We start from the raw sequence: 21451 nt of genomic DNA on the forward strand, positions 1-21451 counted from the left end.
ATGAAGAGTATATAAAACTAAAAAGGTCTTAAGATTCCAAGTCCCCCTTCATTTATTGACAGCAGACCAAAGGTATAAAGCAAATATGGGCAATGCCATGCCTTCTAACAACCAAAGGAAAAACAAAATTGAAGTGATTTCGGATTTGGTAATATACCAGTCCTGAAAGTGTAGGTGCATACTTCTTTGTGTTTCTCTTTTTATATTTCTTTCTAAATATAATTTTATTGGTGTTAGAAAGTTATGATACTTGTAAACAAAGCAGTTACAGTAAGAGAAATTTAAAACTCGTGTGGCAGTCATAGGTAGTTATTTAGTGTGATTGGACAAATCAAACCTCTTTACCTGGCTTAGTTTCTTTGTGTTGGAAGTTAATAAATTGGTGTACAGTGTCTAAACTGCAGTCTTGACAAACGTACTCTTGCACTGTTAGTGCACTGGAAGGGTTGCTCCTCCTTCTTACTGCTCTGATCATAACATCATCTGCTTTTCACACTTTTATTGTCATCCTCTTATTTGCTGCAACCAATATTAACTTATAACACTCCTCATGTGAACTTCTAACACAGTTCTTGTTCAGTTGCTTGATAATGATGTGACTGCCATTCAGGAACCTGTGACAATTGATCCCCATCACCTACTTCCTGAGGTTTCAGTTTTGTCCTTTCTTGACCTTCATTTTTTTTGAAATAGCATATTTGTAAATATTTATCAACTAGTTGATTTTGTTTCTTCAAATGTTTCCTTAACACTTTCTAAAAAGCTACTATAAATCTTAATAAAATTAAAATCACCTATTGTGCCAGTCAGTATTATCCCATTCTCTCCTTACATGTGTCTGTCTCTGTTATCTTATACTTGACTCACGATTACTGAAAAAGTAAGTGGTTAAAAGGAAGCTTTTCTGGGATTAGAGGTCTTGGGTCTAGACCCAAGAGTGATGATGATGGGTCTTACCTCAGTTTTACTCTATAATCTTCATCATGCCCAAGAAGTAGCATCAGTTCTCTTTGGAATCAGATTAAAAGATGCACTGGGGAAGCTAGAAAAAGGATGCACTGGGGAAGCTAGAAAGAGACTCTTGCCGTGCTTTACAGTCTGCCAAAGCCACACTTGGATTTTTACTTCAGTGTGATAGTGGGAAGTACTGTAACAATTTTTTTAGACTCCAGGTAATAAAATATTTGAGTGGAAACACTGTTGTTTTGCTGTTAGACAACTAATGATGATGATATGCCCAGAAAATATGGAAAAATCACTTGTGTAATTGAAAAATAGCTAAAGGAATACTGAAGTGTTTGTTTCTCGTTTTTTTTCCTCCAGATAAATACCCTTCAGTTGGAATTTACTATTGCCAATATGTATCATTCTGCATCTGAAACCAGTCACCCTTTGCAACCAGAGGAACAGGAGATAGGCATTGATCCCTTGCAGAGTTTTTTGAACAAGCCAGGGGAAGGTGAGTTTTGTATTTCTGTACTTTTTTGGACTTTATGCCTAGAAACCTGATATAAGTTTGTCATGATAACTGTACCTGTCATAATTTGTTTAATTCTCTGAATGGAGTTGAGTAGGGCAACTTAAAGAACATTTCAGACAGTATGTGTAGAACACTCTGACACTAATGAAAACCACGGAAAGTCAACTTTCAATTACAGACAGAAACATTAGCCAAATGTTTAATGCGCTGTCATCCTTTTTTAATCATAAACCAAACACTGACTTCAGCATAAGAATATTGAAATGCAGCATGGCTTTATGTTACTTTCTCGAGCATGGGCTCTTATACTCCCTTGGCTTTAGGGATTTCTTTTGGGATTTTTGTTGTTATTGTTGGTTTTGGTTTGGTTTTTTTTAATTCTGCAACAAAGTTCAGTATGCTGCTTTGGATGAGATGAAGCAAGTAAAAAGCCTGATTTTTTGTTTAACTCAGCACCTATATTCTTATTCGAAAAAATACCTCAAAGTTGAGATAGAATGAACATACTCTAAAGGTAGAAATTACTATGTAATTTACTAAAGTAAATTAATTAAATGCAGTATTTGGGAGACAATAGTGAACAGTGAGAAAAAACTGCTCGGATAATGCAATGCATGTCTGTGTTGCTTGTCTTTTCTACTTATTTGCTAGTAGTGACAGTATAGTTGGTTCGAAGAAAGTGATAAGCTTAATGAGAAAGCTCGTCCTTGTCATGAAAACATTCCTCAAGTACTCAGTTATACACAGTGGCACCTTAACTACCTGTAATTTTCCAGTCATTGAACACATGTATCAGGAGGGCAAAATAAAAAATTTATTTTAAATTACAGAGTTGAAACAACTTTGTCACATTTTTTAAGTCCCTCACCCAGATGAACTACTCTGTGTGGGTGTATCTGTCTATAAATCTTCTGTTTACTAGTGCTTATTAAAAAGCTTTGTCAAGTTTTGCTCAGTCAGGTTTATTACATCAGTTTAGAAGAAGCTGATGTTTTGCTTTAAAATATGCTGGTAAAACTTCATTGTCCCTTTGAGTTAATCTTTTCACTATTTCTTCATTGGTTTGTAAAGCTTTTTTCAATGTTAGAAAATGAGAATGAACATCTAGGGGAAAGTATTTTAAAACCTGACGATTAAATGAAATAGCTTTTCTAGGTCAGTGTTTCTTTTCTATTATACTTGACATCTTAACGATATGGAGCCATTTTAGTCTGATAAACTAAATGTATTTTTGTAAATATTTTTAGAAACTTGAAAATAATCTTTTGCAATAACCTAAAATAATAAGTTGGAAAACCAGCTTGCTTCTAATCTACCCCAGTCAGGAGAAAGATAAGCATTTTCTCCTGATTTCTATTTTCCTTAAAAAAAATATTGGCAATTCTCTCAACTCTGTTACAAGAAAAAAACAAGATTTTCACTCTGTTAAAAAACCACTGTAAATTAATTTTACCCTTTATTGTGCCCAGAAGCAATTAGTTACCTTGACTGAAAAGGTTTCTCATTTTTATCCCAACCTTAACATTTCTATGACATACAAAGTTATTAGGATTGAATTGATGTTTAAAAGTGCCATTAATTCATTTACCCCAAATGTTCATTAACAATGTAAATGTATGCTGATGTTCTATGAGACAAGGAAGTGACTAATGACTCTTCGCACTAACAACACTTAAAATGAATAGAAACTTTAGATAGCTAATCTTGAAGTAATCAAGACCCTCATTCAGCTTGGCATCTCTGTATGCTCTAAAACAGCTGTCAACTGTTAAAAATATATACACAACACACACATACGCACATGCAAAGATAAAGATATGTAAATACATGGTTCCCCAAGTCATAAAGGTTACCAACTATGGTACATTTTTTATGTTCTATCTATGTAAATATTTTATATAAAGCATCCATTTCATCTTCATAGGCTTTTTTGCTGTGAAACACATAGTGCATTTTAATTTGAAACTTTATATATCCAGAATAAGTCTCTGAAGTTTTAATGTTTCATTTTAAGTAAAGCATATGCTTAGTTGGTGTTAGGTCTTTAGGCATCAAAGTATACAGTCGTTCCTGTCTGTGCAGTCTGTCCATCGTTGTCTTCACAGAAGTATTTCAAGACAAGGTTCTTCAATGCAGCCTCAAGTTTCAGGCATGATACAGAATCAGCTTGGTGTAAATCTGTATATAAGTGTTTTGTATCATGGATCACAGAAATACGGTGGAGATGTGGTCTCTCAGAGGTGTTCTGTGCAATACTGTGGAATATCAGGACATCTGAATTGGTTTTTCGAAGCTGTGCTAGATGCTTAAATACTATCTTGGAGGAAAAGCGATAGAAGCTTTCACTGAGATGAGGTGATTAGAAAAAAAACATGGCACTGGTAAGGGTGCTGAAAATAAATATTTAATTACAGAGCAAGTGAGATTTGTTAATCTTCATGAAGTATTGTATTTTTAGTATGTACAACTGATACCAAAACTTGATGGAAAACCAGGAGATGTCATGTCCAGCTGGAGTTCTGAAATTCTCTCACAGTTTTCATAGAATGAAAGAAATCTCAGAAATACATGGACTGCCCTTATGTATAGCTGTTTGGAAAACTACATGCATAAGCTACGTTTTGTTCATTTGCTGTCAGCTTGGAAGCATATATTGTGTGGTATTCCCGAAATACGTTGGTTGAGTCTAGTAATACTCAGTGCTTTTATTAAAATCTCAGTGAATGGATAGGGAGAAAACATGGGGGGTTTTTGGGACAGGACTGTTAGCACAATGGAGAGCACATAAAATTCAAAGCATTCTTGAGATTTTGGAGAAGTGACCTGAGAAGAATAAGACTTGGTTCACTAGGAACAGCTGCAAAGATTAATGTTGCAAATGTTAGGCAGGAGTCACTTACCTAGCTGAACAAATGAAAGTAGATCATTACAGATGAGGTAAGTGTCATTTGGAGAAAGATCTGGGCATTTGTAGCTCTCCAAATTTTGTGGAACTGATGAACTTTGAATCCTGAGTTATGATGAGTTGTGAGAATGTGCTTGTTTACAAGTTTAAAAAATTCAGGATAAGCCAGTAACTGTAGAGATCTTTTTTCTATCCCTTTAAAATATTCAAAAAAACCCCAGTTAAGATAGTATTTTAGTCCTTTTTCTGTTGATTGATTTGGCTTATTAATTGTCCTGTTATTTTCTTTGTGTCATGATTTTTTTTCAAGATGCAAAATATTTGCATTGCATATACACTTATATATGCTTTTTTAAATACCATTTTTAAATAGTTAAGAAACAGATAAGAAATTGATGTCAGGGATTCTCACTTTTGCAATCTGATATTTCAAATGGGAGATTTTAGTTCTTTTAAGAAATTTTAATTTTGGGTTGTTTCTTGTGGATCTGGTTGTATTTTAATTTAGTTTCACATATGTATATGTGCATTATTATGTTTCCTTTTGACTGTAGTAGGCTGATGACATCTTGTTGCATTTTCTGTTCTAAGAATCCTCACGGTATTATTCACGTTGTTCTAACAGAATTTTTGAATGTTCCCTTTTGAAACAGAGATCGATCTCAGAGAAGCCGATGAATCTTAGCTCACTGTGTCTCGAGCAGAGACTTTATAAGCCCTAAATTTATGAAATTTCAGAAACTTTATTCTTGTACTTCTTGTGTATTGCATCTGACAAACTGTTTTGCTCATCCCCAAATGCTTGAGGTTTATATTGCACTGAAATGGGATAACTAACTAGGTTAACTGTTTCTGAGCTGCTGTAATTTTTTACTGTTAAGTTATAGTGTTTGCCACATTCTGACACAAGTTTTGAAGAGCATAGTAGGTAGTATTCCCATTTCATTGATGTAATGAGAAAGTTGATCCTCTAAGGACAGACTTGAACAATGCATTTAATACTCTTCAATTTAATTTGCTCAATATCACAATTAATACAATTAAGGTCACTTGAAATGAAACTATTAACGAATTGGGTAATTTACTTTAACAATGTCAGTGTGTTCTCACAATTACATTTGCTTTAATTAGTGTACAAGCTATTATTTAATAGCATACTTCACATAGAAAAATGTAATGTGTTCTTTGTTCTTAATAGAAGAAAAGGGGAAACCTTTAATGGGTCTGAGTGGTTTGGATTTGGAGTTTGGGGGGATATATTTCATGTCTAAAGGCTATAGCTGGTGGTGAGGACAGAGAAGGCTGATGTAGCTGGAAGGACAAAGATAATGACTGGAGTGTATGACTGAAATTAATCCAGCTGAGACAGATAAGTTGCCCAGCTCATACTTACATACCATTGCATCCCTCCTGATTCTGAAGGCTGGCATAAAAAAATACGAAATTTTAAGAGAACATTCATATTTCCGTTGTGACCATATTCTGTGTGTTTCCGTTGCTTGTCTTTGGACAATTATGCTTTCTACTGTTAACCTCATAATCCTGATCGCTACAAAGTATTTCCATGGAGAACTATCCCTCAGGTGGAATTCAAGATACCTGGTTTATATTGGTGTCATACAAGAAACATGTGAAAAACAGAGGGGAATGAAGTAATAAAGTAAATGCTGTCGTCTCCGGACCTAACCAGGTAATGATAGCATATTATTTGTGCAATCAAATAATTTCCCCAAATCTTAAGTGTAATTCACATGGGACTGTTTTGGTTGTGGGCACATCCTTTCACATTCATTCCAGAGTTAAGTGAATTTTTGCTCTCAGCAAATTGTATTATCTCCTAATTAGTCCATAGCTATTCAGTGCTATGAGTTGGGTTTTTTTGCCCTTACAACCCCTTTCACTCAGGGAGGCAACGCTAATGCGGATTGCCCTGTATGGTGTTTATTTGTTTCTTTTTTTAGAGATAATTTAATTTAAAGGAGACAGCCACAGAGGTCTGCATCTCTCTGTGTGAGAAGTACTTTCCTAGGTAAAAGCAATTGAGAATGCAAATATAGTGAGTTCTTGATGCCTTATTATTTTCTTATCAAATATGTTTCGATTGTATGACGTCATGTGTCATATAATGTGTGTTCTTTCATCTTCTCTCCAGGAAGCAACATGTACATGAAGTATAGCATTGTGTTTTAAAGAGTCCTTTTAAATATGCATGCTACTTTGTGTTTTCATTAAAAGGCAAGATTAGAACAGAGAACCTCTCTGTATTACACTGGAACAGAACATGCTGAGGGTTGTGATTGTTCCTAATGTCTTTGGGATTCCACGGAATGGTTTACACCAGGCCCTGAGAATGTCCTGTGTCCTTCATTCATGAGTTTTACCCTTCAGCCAGAAATCTTCAGTGTGCCCCACCAGCACAGTTCTTGCTAGTGATCCTGTTCAAAACTTTTGTGCTTATCCCCCAGGGCTTGGTTTGTCCATTAAAGGCACAGGTATGCTAGAGGAGAAAGGGCTGACTTCAGTCTGTTTCGCTACATATTGGATGAATAAAAGCAACAGTGGTTTTTACATCTTCAAATGCCATATGCTAACATAGCAAGCATTTTAATATTCATTTATTAATAATAACTGCTTTTAGGCTTGCTTTTAATTGAGCAGCTACAGGATTGTAGTGACAAGGCTATTGGAGCAGCGCAGTATGTCTTGAGCTAACTCAGGCTGTCACTAGCTCCTTCCCAACAACTCTTCATTTTTCTTTTCTCTGTATTAGACATTTTTATTTAGAGATCAGTTAACAGAAAAGCTATGCAAGTTTAAAAATGCATATATTTAATACAGGGTAAGTTGAAAAATAGTCATCACACAGTACAATTTTTACTTGAAAGACTGTATTTGTACAGGTGTTGACATGCTCTTAGAAATTTGCCAGTTGTGGGCTCTTTGCTTTTAGTGCCTTACTGGAAATTCGTAATTAGAAACATGCAGGAATATTTTTAATTACTTCAGCTGTAGGAGCATATGTGAGTAGCTGACATGGCCTTGTGGACTACCAACTGCTAGAGTTGGATTTTCCTCTCTAGAGGATCTGGTAGATCCACTTTTGTTGGTTTTGGTTTTGTTTTGTTGGCTTTTTTTTAATTTAGTTTGGGTTTGGTTTTTTGGTGGCTTCACTTGAGTTGCGCATTACATTAATTCCAGTTTGGAGATTATTCTGTGACATGGGTAACTGGTCCAAACATAATATAGGGAAGTGGCCTTCAGTGGTTGATACAGCAGATACTGGAGAAGACCCTTTGGACAGCCGTGTCTGTCTATAAATTGGTTCCAACCCCCCTGCCATGGGCAGAGATGCCACCCACTAGACCAGGTTTCTCAGGACCCTATCCAGCCTGACCTTGAACACTTCCAGGGATGGCGCATCCACAGCTTCTCTGGGTATCCACAACTTCTCTTGTTCTAAGTGAAATCAAAAGTGTTTGTTCTGAAAGTTTCACTCTAAATCATTATATGAAAACAAGACCATTTTCACTAATGACATTGGCACACTACTGTAGTTCAGTCATCTCACCTGGGAGCGTCCAGTTCTTTCCAGATACAGTCCTGCCTGAATACTGGCATAAATCACTTGTCAACCTCATTTCATTCTTTAATAACTGCTTGTGACTCTACTTTGGGAAAAGCTGATTTGAGCATTTTAGTTTCTTTTCCTAGCTTTCCCTAAATCCTTGTTAAAGGTCAGATAGTTGGCTCTCATCTTGCTTTCTAGTATACCTGTAGCATAATACCTGTAGTATAAAAGGAAAGGATGCAAGTTGAATGAAAAGTAGGTGGGGTTTTTTTGGTTTTTTGGTTTGTTTTTTTTTTTTACTAAGACGAGCTTACAATACCAAAAAGAAATTTCCATTTTAACTATAGTAACCTACTGAACAACAAAATTAAAACAGAAGAACCTTTTTTAATACGACCTCTGTAAATGTAATTAAGAGTGTGTTAAAACTAGTTCATTATAAGAAGTTATACAGAAGCTAACAATGAGAATGGAATCATTCGTTTGAATATTTTACTCAGACTTTATGCAAAAATATAATGTGAAGGTTACTACCCGTAAACACCTCACATATTAAGTGTTTCCAGACAATAATCAAATTATGTTAAATGGCTATATCTCCTACATATGGAAAAGGCAGATTCTCTTAATTTAAAAAAATTGAACTGTACACGTTTGATTGTACTTGTGTATGTATAATAAAAGAGTAGTAAATCAGAATTCTCGCTGAAGCCAGCGTGATTGGTACAGGATCATAACTAAATGTCTAGGTTCACTTCTGTCATGACGTACAGAAGATTGTAATTTACCAAGCAGTGTGTGAATTGTGTGCAGCTAGCTCATGTTACAGACCTCTGTATCTGAGATTAAATGTATGTTAAAACATTATTAAAGGGTTTAACTGTCACAAATTTGATTGTATTAGAAATTGATTGCTCTATATAACAGAAATATGTCAACACAGATGGGATCTTTCTTTCATGTATGTGAACGCTTATAAGATCTGGAATTCCTTATTTTAAAAAGGGAAAGGTTTAATCTACTTTCACGTAAATGATACTGCAGTGCTTCAGTTTTAGGCTTCTGATTTACTAATAAGCCTTATTCTTTAGCCTTCACGTTAACCAGGGTACCCCCCTGTCCTTGTCTTCTTTGGACATGCAAAACTAAGAGATGTGGAAGGGGGGAGAGAAATAAAGTACCATCACATTTATTTCAAGTGGTAAGAAATTATCTGGTAAGATGTGTATTAGTTGTTGACAATCTGGCCTTTTAACAAAGAAAAATAGGCCTATGCTTAGGTTGCCACTGCTACAACTGAAACAGCTGATACTTTAATGAACAACATACTGAGGGCCATCCAGGACATAAGGCAAATTAAGCAGGTTACAAACTGCGTATCTTCTGTTTAGGTATAGGAGATCTCCCCAGCTCTGACAATTAGCTCCACTGATCAGGCAAGCAGACAGACAGAAACAGAAGGAGGCCATTTGTATCAATTTGAGGAACAGAACTAGTAATGAAGTAAAATATCCGTACCAGGTAGTTTCACCTCTGCTTTGGAACAGATATTTCTAACTGCTGGTTTCAGCTTTGCAATAGCAAATAAATAAATAAATATGTGCTGCTTAACAAAAGCTTATTTTCTGTTGTTTACAAATTGAGAGCAAAGAAATAGTAATACATCTAACCTAGAGGGTTTTTTAAAAAGGAGAAAACATTTCCTGGACATACAAGCAAATATAAATCTTGGTAACCTGACAGCTTTGTTTAAATGTTGAATTTGAGTTTCCTTTCATGAAAATCTTTTCAAAGTACAGCAATTCAGCTGTGAAAACCTGAATACATTAATGATGACAAAGAACCTCTGGAATGAGCCAACATTTGTTTTTGTTCTTTTACAACGTTTCCTGATGAATTGCACATACAAAAGTGTTGGAGGTTATTTTAATTTTCTTTTCTTACTTTGATAATAAATGTCTCCACTGTTTACCTTTTTGGTTAAGGTACCTTATATTTACTAATCAGCTTTAATTATTTATAGCAAAATGACTGTGAAAGATGTTTCTTTGATGTCGAAAAAGTCAGGGACCTGATCCTGATCCTATTAAAATTAATGGCTAGGTTCCAATTGACTGTAAAGGTAACAAGCCTGAGTGCCCTTATTGTCTAAGGTAGGCAGTCATTTAGCCTAGGGTACTGAATTGTGGTTAGTTGGAGTGCCTGATTTGGGAGAGCTCAGATTTCAAGCATTTAGTGTCAAGATTTGGCCACACAAAGGCAGAGTGCATATAACTGACTTTTAGAAGTCCCAGTCTTCATTTTGCTCATAAGATACACAATAATTAAAAAAGGATATACAGGATAATGGGAGAACACCTTTCTCTCCAAACAAAACTGAGTGCAAAAATGGATGCAGTGAGAGAAATATGGGTAACCTTTCTGCTTTTTTCTGTCTTCTTCCACAGTCAACAAAATAGCAGATTAAGTCTAAGCAATATAGGATAAGGACCATCATGTTTCAAATGCATGTGTGCAAGCTGGTGTTTAAATCCTATTTTCTGTAAGTGAACTATCACTGGGTTTTGTTTTTGACTATTTTAAGCTTGAGATTTATGTGGATAGACACACTTTATGACAAGATTTAACACTTCTGTTAGATCTAGAGTATCTTTTAGTTATTCATAAGTATCCCTGTTGGTTTTTTTCATCATGTTAGATGTTTAGATCACTGCATCAATAATCATGTGACTATAATGTTCCAACAACAGTACAAATTACACAAAGGGTATAGCAAATGAGACTTATTTTCATTAGTTGTGACAATCACACAAGCTTATGATGCAATTTGTGCTCCATGGCTTAAACTGCTTAAAAAGGGAAGGAGGACTTGCTTGGGATGTTTGGTTTGCATCTGTATGCTTACCTCATCCTTTTAGAAGGTCTCATATACCAAAGAAGTGACAAAATTAATTCTCATAACTGCCATGGGAAGAATACCTAGACTATATGTTCTCATGCAAAAAAGAAATTCGAAGCTAATGAAATGATATGCCTCGTTCATACAAGAGGTCTGTAGCAGGGCCAGGAACTTGACCCACATCGTTCAAGGTGCAGGACACTGCCTCGGTGATGATGACCATCCTTCAGCTCTTTCTTTCTTGCAGCCAGTTTTTGAGAGGCAAGTAGCTGATAAACTAAAAGATGGGTAGCTTTGGTGCAGAACACATGCACACAACTTTTTCATGTTTTATGTACAAACTTAAATATATCAGCATATATCAGCTTAGAAATTTCAACTAAAAATATTTTTGGTAATGGAAATGAAAAGTTATTTTAGAAGACATAGATCATTGTCACCTTTTCTATTATGAGTAAAGATAACTGTGTTGAATTTGTTAAATTATTCCCTAAACTTTGGTAAATGGTGGCTCAGTACAGATATATATGGGTGTTACTATTAAAATACAATTTTGGCTGCAAGTCTAAGGAATGCTACTCCAGCTTAATGAACTAATTGCTGATTTATTTGTGGATATTTATTTCACTGTTTTATGTATTAGCATTGCCAGGTCCTGTCTTAAGAAGAGGGAAAATACTTCTTAGAAAAGTTTTTCAAAGTAAGCCCTACAGTGCTGTGGTTTAGTCGATGTGGTAGTGTTTGGTCAAAGGCTGGGCTATCTTAGTTGTGTACAAACAGCTGGCAGTGAAATGCTTTTGCTTGGATACTGAAGTGATAAACAATAATACATAAACTCCAGGATGACTGTGCTCAAATTTTTTAACAAATCCTATTCAGTTTAGTGCAACTGGGACCATATAACCAAAATATTAGCAAGTAGCCTGTATGATAAATTTCTCCACTAAAATTTTGATATCCCATTACAAATTATTATTCTTGATCTTTCTAGAAGTTCAAAGGCACAAACTTCATCCAGATAAAGCTTTTATGGTGATGATAATTCTTCTGAGAAATTAGATTTGTAATGGAATCAATGATTTAACCTTAGGAAAAATGAACTGTATAGTGTTTCAGTACTAAGTGCAGTTGAAGGGATAGTTCATTTAATACATGTGAAAATAAGTTTGCAATGATGTGATAATGTTTTGAGCTTCGTTCTAAAGGAGTACATTTTATATATGTTAGTTGTAATTTTGGAATATACTGTTGTTGTTTTGTTTCTTACAATTTGAGTATTTAAAGTGTGGAACAATGAAATATAAATCTGACCATTACTGGGCATTTCTACTTTGCACTCAGATGAATTCTCATCAAATTTGATTTGCTGACTGGTGGCCAGAACAGATGTTATCTTAATGGAGGAGAGAAGCATATGGAGCCACAGGGCCACCTCCAAAATTCTGTGACCCAATATTGGTTCATTGTTTCTTGAAGTACAAAAGAAAATACTACTTTGCAAAAGTGTGCAAAGCTCCATTCTGAATTACAGCTAGGTCACCACAATGTTATTGGATGAGTAAGACTGAGATTTTATTGCTAGAAAAAGTGTAGCATTAATTGTTGCTATTCTAAAAAAAAAAAAAGAAAGAAAAAAAATAATATCCTGGCAGACGAGGCTGTGTCTTTTGCTTATTTGAATTTGAAAGAAAAGAGGGCTGTAAATCAGAGCTTACATTGTGGAAAACTCTATCTCTGTTTTAGGATTCTTGTGACAATAGCTGGTGAAAACTCCTGTTTGAAAAGTTCTGGAATTGACATTTTTCTGCAGAATTAAATTTAATGTATTTTATAAATTTATATTTATGATGAACACGTGGCAGTTAAAGTTGTGGCATTTACATGAACTGAAGTTACAACCGTTGTAACTGTGCTGTTGAAATAACTAATTGCTCAAGTGAAGATTTTTAGGTTTTTTTAAGAAATTGTTTGGAACATATGCGTTTCAGAAGCACACTTCTGGTTTGGAAAATACCACATAAACACAGTATTAAGTGCTCCTTTGCACTTTTCAAAAGAGCATATAAAACCTACATTAAATGGTCTTTGTCTCTTTCTCATATATTTAATTTTTACAGGAAAAAAGCTGTTTTATTTTTGTAAAAGCAACTCTAAATGAAAACCACTGATTTAATTCTGGACTTGAAAAATATCCTGAGCAGCAACTTGGAAACTTTTGAACAAAACTAAGTGTTTTGGTTTTTTAATCAATACATAAAGATGCATTTAGGTTGAACACTGTCTAAACTGTGACAATCTCTTAAATACAGAAGTCAAATACTTCTGATTGTTTTGGTGAAGTTGAAGTCAATTGTCAATTGATAGTTACTTTTGATAAATGTATTATAAATTATAATAATTGCATTAAAACAATTCTGAATATTAAGATAGGAAGTAGTAACACCTGAAAATCCTAGAGTAAATTATGTGTACAGTGGTAATTTTTTGTTAGCCTAATATAAGGAGCAGCTTACACTGTGGATCCTACAGCGTGGGTACTTACTATAATAGTACCAAGTCTATCCTGCAAGAGAATACAAGTGAGCAGTTACTTTATGATTCCTTCATGCTATAATCAAGTTAGGGGAAAAAAGCATGATTATTGAGCAATCTTATTAATTAGATATATTTAAGGTAATTTAAACCTTTGAAGATTACTTGAAGTGTTGGAAGACCAGCATGGGTCTTTGTGAAATGAGCAGAATTGTAGAAGTACCATGTTCAGCCTCCCGCTAGTGCCATTTCTGGCTTGCCACCAAGAAATAGCCATTAATGGCCCAACCCAGGCTACTGCAGTGAAGTTCGTACACCTCATAATTTCCCCTGTTTAGGCCATTACTTTGACCATCAAATGATTTTCTGTTTATAAATTGAGACAGTACTTTGCATCAAAGATGATGAGTCAGTCTGGGGACTTAACTTACTTAGTTCTCATTTATCAATTGCTCCAAAGTCTCTACCTAGTTTCAATGTTCATGAAGTTAAGGCAAAGAACAATGTGAGGGTTTTGGACTGAGTCTGGTTATTTTTCCTTTTGCAAACCGTATGCCAGTGGTCCAAAGGCCTATGCTGTGGCTGGTTAAAGCAAAATAACACCTATAAAAGGTCCCAGTCTGAGAAATATGTGCTAATTTCAGGCTAAAATTCTTCTCCTTTGGTGTTTACGAATAGCACTTTTCAAACTTTGCCTAGAGGTAGGGAGGAGTTCTTCCAAAATAAGATGGTGAAGCAAAATGACTATAAAAACATGTAATCTTCCATTTTACTGTATTTCTTCTTCTGAATAAGTAATGCTCTAATAAAAATTAAAGAGCAAGTTGCGTTTCGAAGATCAGGTCATCGTAATTCATTGACATTAGGCCACATAACTGAATAATGTCTTACTTCAGTGAAATACATCAAATGAGATCAACAATTATGACTCATAAACATGCCTCGCAGGCATAAAACAGCAGGGAATTAGCATGTGAGGCTGATAAATATGCATGTAAATAAGCTCCCAAAGGAATAACATGGGTTTGATTGATAGGTTTAGAATTGGAACATATGTAAACCCCTTTATTCCTCATTCTGGTGTAGCTAAGTAAAGATGCGTTTTACTTGTTAAAAGTTTCAATAACTTTGTAAATCTTAATGCCACATCTGCTTTTGTGTGTGCAGGCACGTGTGAGTGTCACTTGAGAGATTGATTGAATTGTCTACAGGGTAGATACCCTCACACCAAGATTGTAGTGTTTGCGGATGTACATTGGAGCGGTTGTGTATGTGCATGAGTGTGTGCACGTATTTGGGCACTGCGTGTTAGGGGGTGTTGAGCAAAAGATTATTTTGGGGGTTTACAGATTTTAAAGTTTGATTCTGTAGTAGGAAACCGAGCTGTGGTATAGGCACCAGTATATTTATTTTTGCAAATACATTTTGCATTGAAGTTAATTACTATTTATATTATAGAAAGTCCCACAAGTGCTACTACATTTAAGAGTCTGGCAGTGATTCTTTATAAACTTCCATTTTTGCTGGCATCTTACAGCTTGAGCTCTTATCTGCAACTTCAAAGTACCTATCACAGCAGTATCTCTCTGTTGATCAGCACAAGTGTTTATGCTGTGCAGAGATTTACATCCCTATTGTTAGAAAAGTATAACATATATTGTGTTTATAAAACATTAATACTTTGCCAAATACAGACCAATTGGTTGCCATTGTCATGTGGCCCGGTGTACATCTGCTTTATTACCATTCCCTGCTATTAGGCAATAAAAACTTTTCCAACTGATGCACTTACTGATGTTGCATCAAGCTGTAATTATGCTAAAGTGATCTTAGACCAGTGGCAGGCAAGATGCAAAACCATTTTCAATAGTATGAAGTGTGTATTGACTGTAGATTGTGGTTCTGGGCAGTTTATAGCTAAAACAGCCATTCAGAGCACTTGGAGATGGGGCTCGTGTCAGAGAGCACATTTGTTCACATGTGAAAATCTCAATTCTGTAATGCCTACCTTTCACTTTGAGATACCTTTCTGTGGAAATAAAGCTTCGACAAAATTACTTCCTTCTGTTTAGATTTATAGAGTAGCTGAGAATATATTTTCCAGTTAAGATCCGTAAATTCAGGAGCTGCCGCCTATTTCTGAGAGCCAGCTCTTTTTGCTGCTGAAAAATAAATAAACTTGTAGCACTTAGAGACATCGCATCAAATCTCACGTGGCTTCTCATGAAGCAATTTATAGCTTCCTTGTATAATTTGTATAGAAATGTTAAGTTGATCCCCACTCCAACACCATCAACTGCTTAACCCAGAGTGTAACAGCCTGTGACACCAAGAAAAAGCGAACCCTGTACACAGACTAGGGGAGGGCTTTTTCCTAACAGAGCTGAATAAGCAGATTGCTATCAGGAACTCTGATGGACCATGTTTCTAGCTGCATAGCACCGTCCTTTTTCACAGAGGATGCCTAGATATCTCTTGAGCCAACAGAAATAGAAAATAAACCACTTTTTTTTTTTTTTTTTCCCTGACAATGTGCCTCTTTTTACACTCAGGGCCACGACAGGCTGTCACTCAGTTTCAACTCCCCACAAGGAGTGTCCTTGAATGGTTCAAGAGAAGCCAGAAAATTGTTGCTAAGTATTTTTTTTTCATTCACCTCTAGAATTTTCCACATTTTCTCCAACATGTGTGAAGCCACTGGGAAATATGGTTAAATGAGTTAAGCAGACATCACCCATCTGTGCATCTCGGGGAAAATAAAAACAGTGCTGTCCCTCCGAGAGCTTTCTTGGTACATAACCAAAATCGGAAGAACAACCACGCTCTAAAGCTAAACCTATGCAAGGCTCTTGCAGGAAAAAAGGGAGGAGCACTTTGAAGAAACTGCTGCTTCTGGCTTATCCCAGTCTTGCCGGTGCGTGGCCTTTGCAGAATGTGAGGTGGTCCTATCACCTGTGCTCCTTCCAAATGCCTGAAGGCTACTGGACATGACTGCACATCGTACTTGCTTCAGACAGGGTTAAAAACCTGGCATACAGCCTCAGCTCTGAATTTCAGTCCCTTCACAAGCCAAAACAATCACATTGCAGCCTCCCCCTTGTTTGTATAAAAGTTGTATCATTTTAGATAGAAGGCATTGCAAGAACCCCACTTTTGCTCAGTTCTTGGATTTACCCTTTAATATTGTTCATTGCCGCCCTTTCTACTACTCAAGTGATTTGTAATTTGTATCTCTCAAACGGTTCCCACTTGGATTTCTCATGCACTGAGAAGTCAGATGCCTGACATTACTGTGTAAAGTTAAGTGCTTGGGGTTAATGAGTGGCATTAAATTTTATGAGGTCATGTCCAGTAGATGTTAAAAGAAGCTTAAGGGAACTTTATCACTGATAGAAATTAACAGTTGGCACAAAAGAATGCCCGAGGGAGTTCAGTTCTAAGCAAAAATAAAATAGTTGGTATAAAAACTAAAATATAGAGTGATTGTGATTAATGTAAACATTTTTGTTAGGTAATTGGTTACTTGCTGCAGTAAAAGAAATGAGCTCACCGTTTCAAAGGAAAGAATATTATTGTATTTAGAAAGCAATTAATGTTTCTAGTCAAATAAAAAAAAATCTACATCACGTACAGTATTTATATTCTTTCACTAAACATATAACCTTTGGGGCTATATTTATCAAATAGTCAAGTCTCCACTTACTTACATTAGTTTTTTCTTTGGGCAATATGTGTTCTCCCTAGTGGAGTATATTATTTTGTTTCATTAAACCTTTATTTCTACTCACATGCATTGCTTATATTACAGACCAAATGAGTAAATTCTGTGTACTTAAGTCATCTAAGGTTTATGTTTTGGGGTGACTGATGGATGGCATGAAAATTCTGTTTCAAAAAGAAAATGGCTACATTAACTTATGGATAGATTTGTTTTGCATAATTATGTGGGGAACCATTCAGTAATTACACTAGTATTCACATGCTGTAATTTTCATCGTCTTTATTCACTGTCATCCCAATGAGAGGAAACCTTGTTCAGATGTATATATTCTTTCTTGCTCTGTCTTACAACCATAGCATATAGCACTTTTTCAAATAATGCTTTTGCTTGAGTAAGACAGTTATTGTCTTGCACGCAGACTGTTTTCTTTTTGGCTAAAAGGTGTTGGACATTTTCTGTCTTAGGGAACTGGGGTAACTGTTGAGAAAAATTGACTACTACTAAACATTTTTCCCATTATTGTGTAAACTAAATAAGCCTTTTGGAAAACTTCCATATAACTGTTAGGTGCAAAAAACCTAGTCGTGCTTGCCTCATTTGAATTTTAGAAGTCTCGTATTTCTTACATCTTCAAGTGCTTTGTACTTGCATCCTCAGTTCCATTATGAAGTGCCGCCAGGGATTGACACTACTCATCCTCTGCACAGGAGGGCAAGGGTGGAGAACAGAAATCTGTCCCATGATGGATTACATACTTTTTTGCAGAAATGTTTTGTGGGGAATTTCTTTCTCAGTATCTACAACAAGAGCAATCGTTGTTTGACAAACCACCCTGCACTGTAGTAAATAGAAGTGTTTTGTCATTCTTGCTGTCAATTTGATATATTTTTATATTCTGATGTACCTGTGGACTTTCATCTCTTAGACATCTAGAGTTTACTGCTAATGCATATATACCTTTGCTCTTCAGATTTTTCTAGATCTGTCACTCACAACATGCGTCTGCTTTTGCACCAGTGAAGTACACAGTTGGTACTCTCCAAATTGACTAAAGGTTGATTTACAAGAATTTTGATTAAAATCTAGTGTTTTCATTATGCTCTGGCATAGTTTGATTTGGCAGCTTAAAAGCCCTAGCTCAGTACTTCTTTTATACTGTTTGGTGACATGTTTTTTTCTTTGGGTAAATTAATAGAAAATGTAGGGTACTGCTCTGTTTCATGTTCTCTCAGTTACAGATCTACTGGATGTACAATGTATTCCGAGAATTAGCAGTCTTAATAAGACAGCATCAGACTAGGAGTCCAGGGCTTTCCAGCTTCATCTTATAAAACCAAACTAGGCAGCTTTAAGCTGAGGTGTCCCTTCCTGGTGCTGGTTCCTTCTGTATAGTTAATTTGATTAGGATAAGGGCTGTTCTCTTGGCGTCAGGAACACCCTTCCAGTATTGAGTATATGAGTCTTTGTGACAGTATTGGTTGTCTTCAGGTTTCGGGGTTTTTTCTCAGATATCTTGCTCACATTTGCCAGGTATTGGTACTGCCATCAGGCAACATGATTATTTCATTTTTTTAACAGTACATTTCTGAATTGTCTTGCCTTTAGACTCTGCTGCTTTTGAAACATCTCTCAAATTTTACCCAGATAACTTTAAATGTTACCCAGAAACTAAGATGCTTTTTCAAAACTATTCACATAATCAATGTTAAGGAATGAAAAAATGTGCTTTCTGTTGTGTTCTGAATGATGGATGAAGGAAGTAAAAATCACATGCACTTCTAGTATGCTGTGTTCATAGTTAAAGCACTTTGTTTATGCACTTCTAATATGTTGTGTTCATAGTTAAATAAGCCATTGTTTATCTCTCCACTTTATATTTGATGTGTGAAATTCTGCTAAAAAGTGTTACTTAGTTACATTATTAAAAATGTATTTATGCAATAGATGTAAGCAGGATCCTGTTTCTAATTTAATAGATTACCCTTCAATTTAGGTTAGTGTAAATTCAAAATAGCCTTTTGGACCTACAGATCCGGCTGCTTCCAGCAGTGCTAAGAGGAATTGTGGTAGGGAAGCAGGAGGCTGCAGCTGGAAAGAGGTGGCAGAGCTGAGCTGGGGTGACAGGGATGCTGTGGGTGCCCAAGTGCTTCTCCCTGACCCTGGATGTTTTAGTAACTGGCTGCTTCCCACCTTTCTTCACATGGGACTTTCTTCATCTGTTACTGTGAGCTTTTAACACTGTAGCATTTAAGGAGAGTCCAGGCATTGTCCAGTCTTACATCTCAGCGACAACTTCATAACTTGAAGTTTCTCATCTCCTTCCTCCTCCTCTGAGCCAAACCCCGCAGTTCTGCTGGTGTCTCTCTCGGCAGGTAGTGCCAGCCCTTCCACTGGATGCCAAGCAGCTCCACTGCCATTTAGTTTTCGTGGGCCAGAATTTCCGTGTTTCCATTTATTCTTTTATTCATTTATTATTCCAAAATTCTTTTATTCTTTCAGGTTGCCTCCTAGCCATAAATGCTGTCTGTTTTCCCATTCCAGACAAGCAAGTAGCTAGTGACGCATGTGTCACCACAGTAGCCACGTGGATGCTCTGATTTCAGGCTGTCCCTCTTTGCATGCATATGCTGGGCAAAGTAAAGTGATATGATTTTCACAGTGTTCCTAAATACATTTACACTCAAGAAAGAAGATCCTAAAAGTACATTTTGCTTTCAGAAGCCTTTGACATCCATCAGTAGTGTTGTAAGTCATCAGCCTTGCTGATGTAAGTAAGCTGCAGTAGCGTCCTTTGATAAGTAACAACAAAGAAACAAAGCAGAATTGCCCCTGCTCTCTTTAACCCCAATCCTGGTTATCATGAGACCACCTCCCCAACTTAAGGAGGTGAGGCTCTTTATCACTACCACATGGCTCTCTGACCAGGCTGGCCTTTCTCCAGGTAAACCTGTTATTCTCAGTTGAAGATCAGCTCACTGCTTGTTGAAAGGGCAATTCTGTTTCAATAAAAGAGCACTTAATCCTTTCTCGTTCATCTTCTATTATCATTTAATATTGGCAAAACAACACAGTGTTAGAAAACTCCTGCTCAGTCTCTTTTGGTTCTCTTTTTTTTTTTTTTTCCCCCTAGAATCAACGAATATGCTTTACTGCTTTTGAATATGAAAATCAGACTATACATACATATTATTTATTATCCCAAACAGAAAGGTTGCATCTATCTATAAGATACAAATGTGGTTAAAATTAGTATGTAATTGCAGTAAGTTAAAGGACAACAGTAACCTTCAAACATATAAAGAGATGGTATGTTTTTCTTATTGTCAGTGTAAATGGTCTCTGGAGACCACCTTTTTACAGTGATTGTGCATGTCTAAGATGAAGCAAAGCTGCATGACCAGTGCTATCTCAGGAGGATGCTGAGTCATTAACTCATGTTTATTGCCTTTTGCCATCTTTAGATTATTGCAATTTATAGCTCAAAGGCCTTTTAGGCTGTTTATAAGTTAAAATTAGCTAAATTCTTCTGGATGCAAGTGATAAGTCACTCGGCATTTGTATATCATCAGGGTGTAAGTTCCTAGCAATGATGCCAGGCGGCTTCTAAGATTTTTTTTTTCCTTTCTGTGCAAAGTCTAATTGTGCTACTTGTCCCTAGTTACACTGGAGGTAATTTGTGATTTTGTAAAGTGTGTGTGCTCTTACAGAATTTACTGAAGTTAGAGATGATATTATTTATTAGGTATACAGCTTGCACTTCAATCAGACTACATTAAAATGTCTGTATCTTATGCTGGAGTCTTTTGAGTCACATTTGCTGATGACCTAGGTTATACATATATGCTGATGTTTAGGTTGTACATGATAAATGATCAGCCAGGTTATGTAGCAGGTACAGGCTGTAGTACTGAGCTTATGAGCAGAAGTGCACATAATATACTATGGGCCAAAGACTGTTGCACTGGGAGAAATAACTGAAAAAAAGTTAGAAGAACCGCATTTTACCTTATCCTGTGGATTCTTTGTTTTACCATTCTTATTGCTGCTGGTAGCAAATTCAATCCAGGCATTACTGGACTAAATGTGTATTGACTTCAGTGAGCCACATTTGCTTGTATAAGCTAGTATGGTGTGGTTCCCATTAAATGGGAAGTCAGACTATTTTTCCGTGTATGTGCATTTTCCAAAGTGTTTAAATCACTATTTGCATCACAGTTAAACTTGGTCTTTCCATCATGCTCCCAGAGATTATATTAAAATTCAACTGGATGTAAATTATTTGAGATTTTGGTAACTTGCAATCACCTGAGAATTCTTCTGAAGTATTTCTGTGAATTACTTCAGTG

The 21451-nt window shown here is 36.0% G+C and overlaps 1 protein-coding gene across 5 annotated transcripts in view; it reads left to right on the forward strand.

Annotated features, from left to right (window-relative positions):
- Nucleotides 1-21451, forward strand: part of TBC1D5 (TBC1 domain family member 5) — a 315237-nt gene that overhangs the window by 126608 nt on the left and 167178 nt on the right. For all 5 annotated transcript variants that reach the window (XM_050307600.1, XM_050307606.1, XM_050307620.1 and 2 more), the window contains one exon: nt 1324-1459. In XM_050307600.1, the coding sequence (XP_050163557.1) occupies nt 1360-1459 (100 nt within the window). In that variant the 5' untranslated portion in view covers nt 1324-1359. The remainder of the gene's footprint in view (nt 1-1323; nt 1460-21451) is intronic.

Source organism: Myiozetetes cayanensis, unplaced genomic scaffold (assembly GCF_022539395.1).
Source record: "Myiozetetes cayanensis isolate MyiCay16 unplaced genomic scaffold, myiCay2020 scf1, whole genome shotgun sequence".
Taxonomy (NCBI): Eukaryota; Metazoa; Chordata; class Aves; order Passeriformes; family Tyrannidae; genus Myiozetetes; species Myiozetetes cayanensis.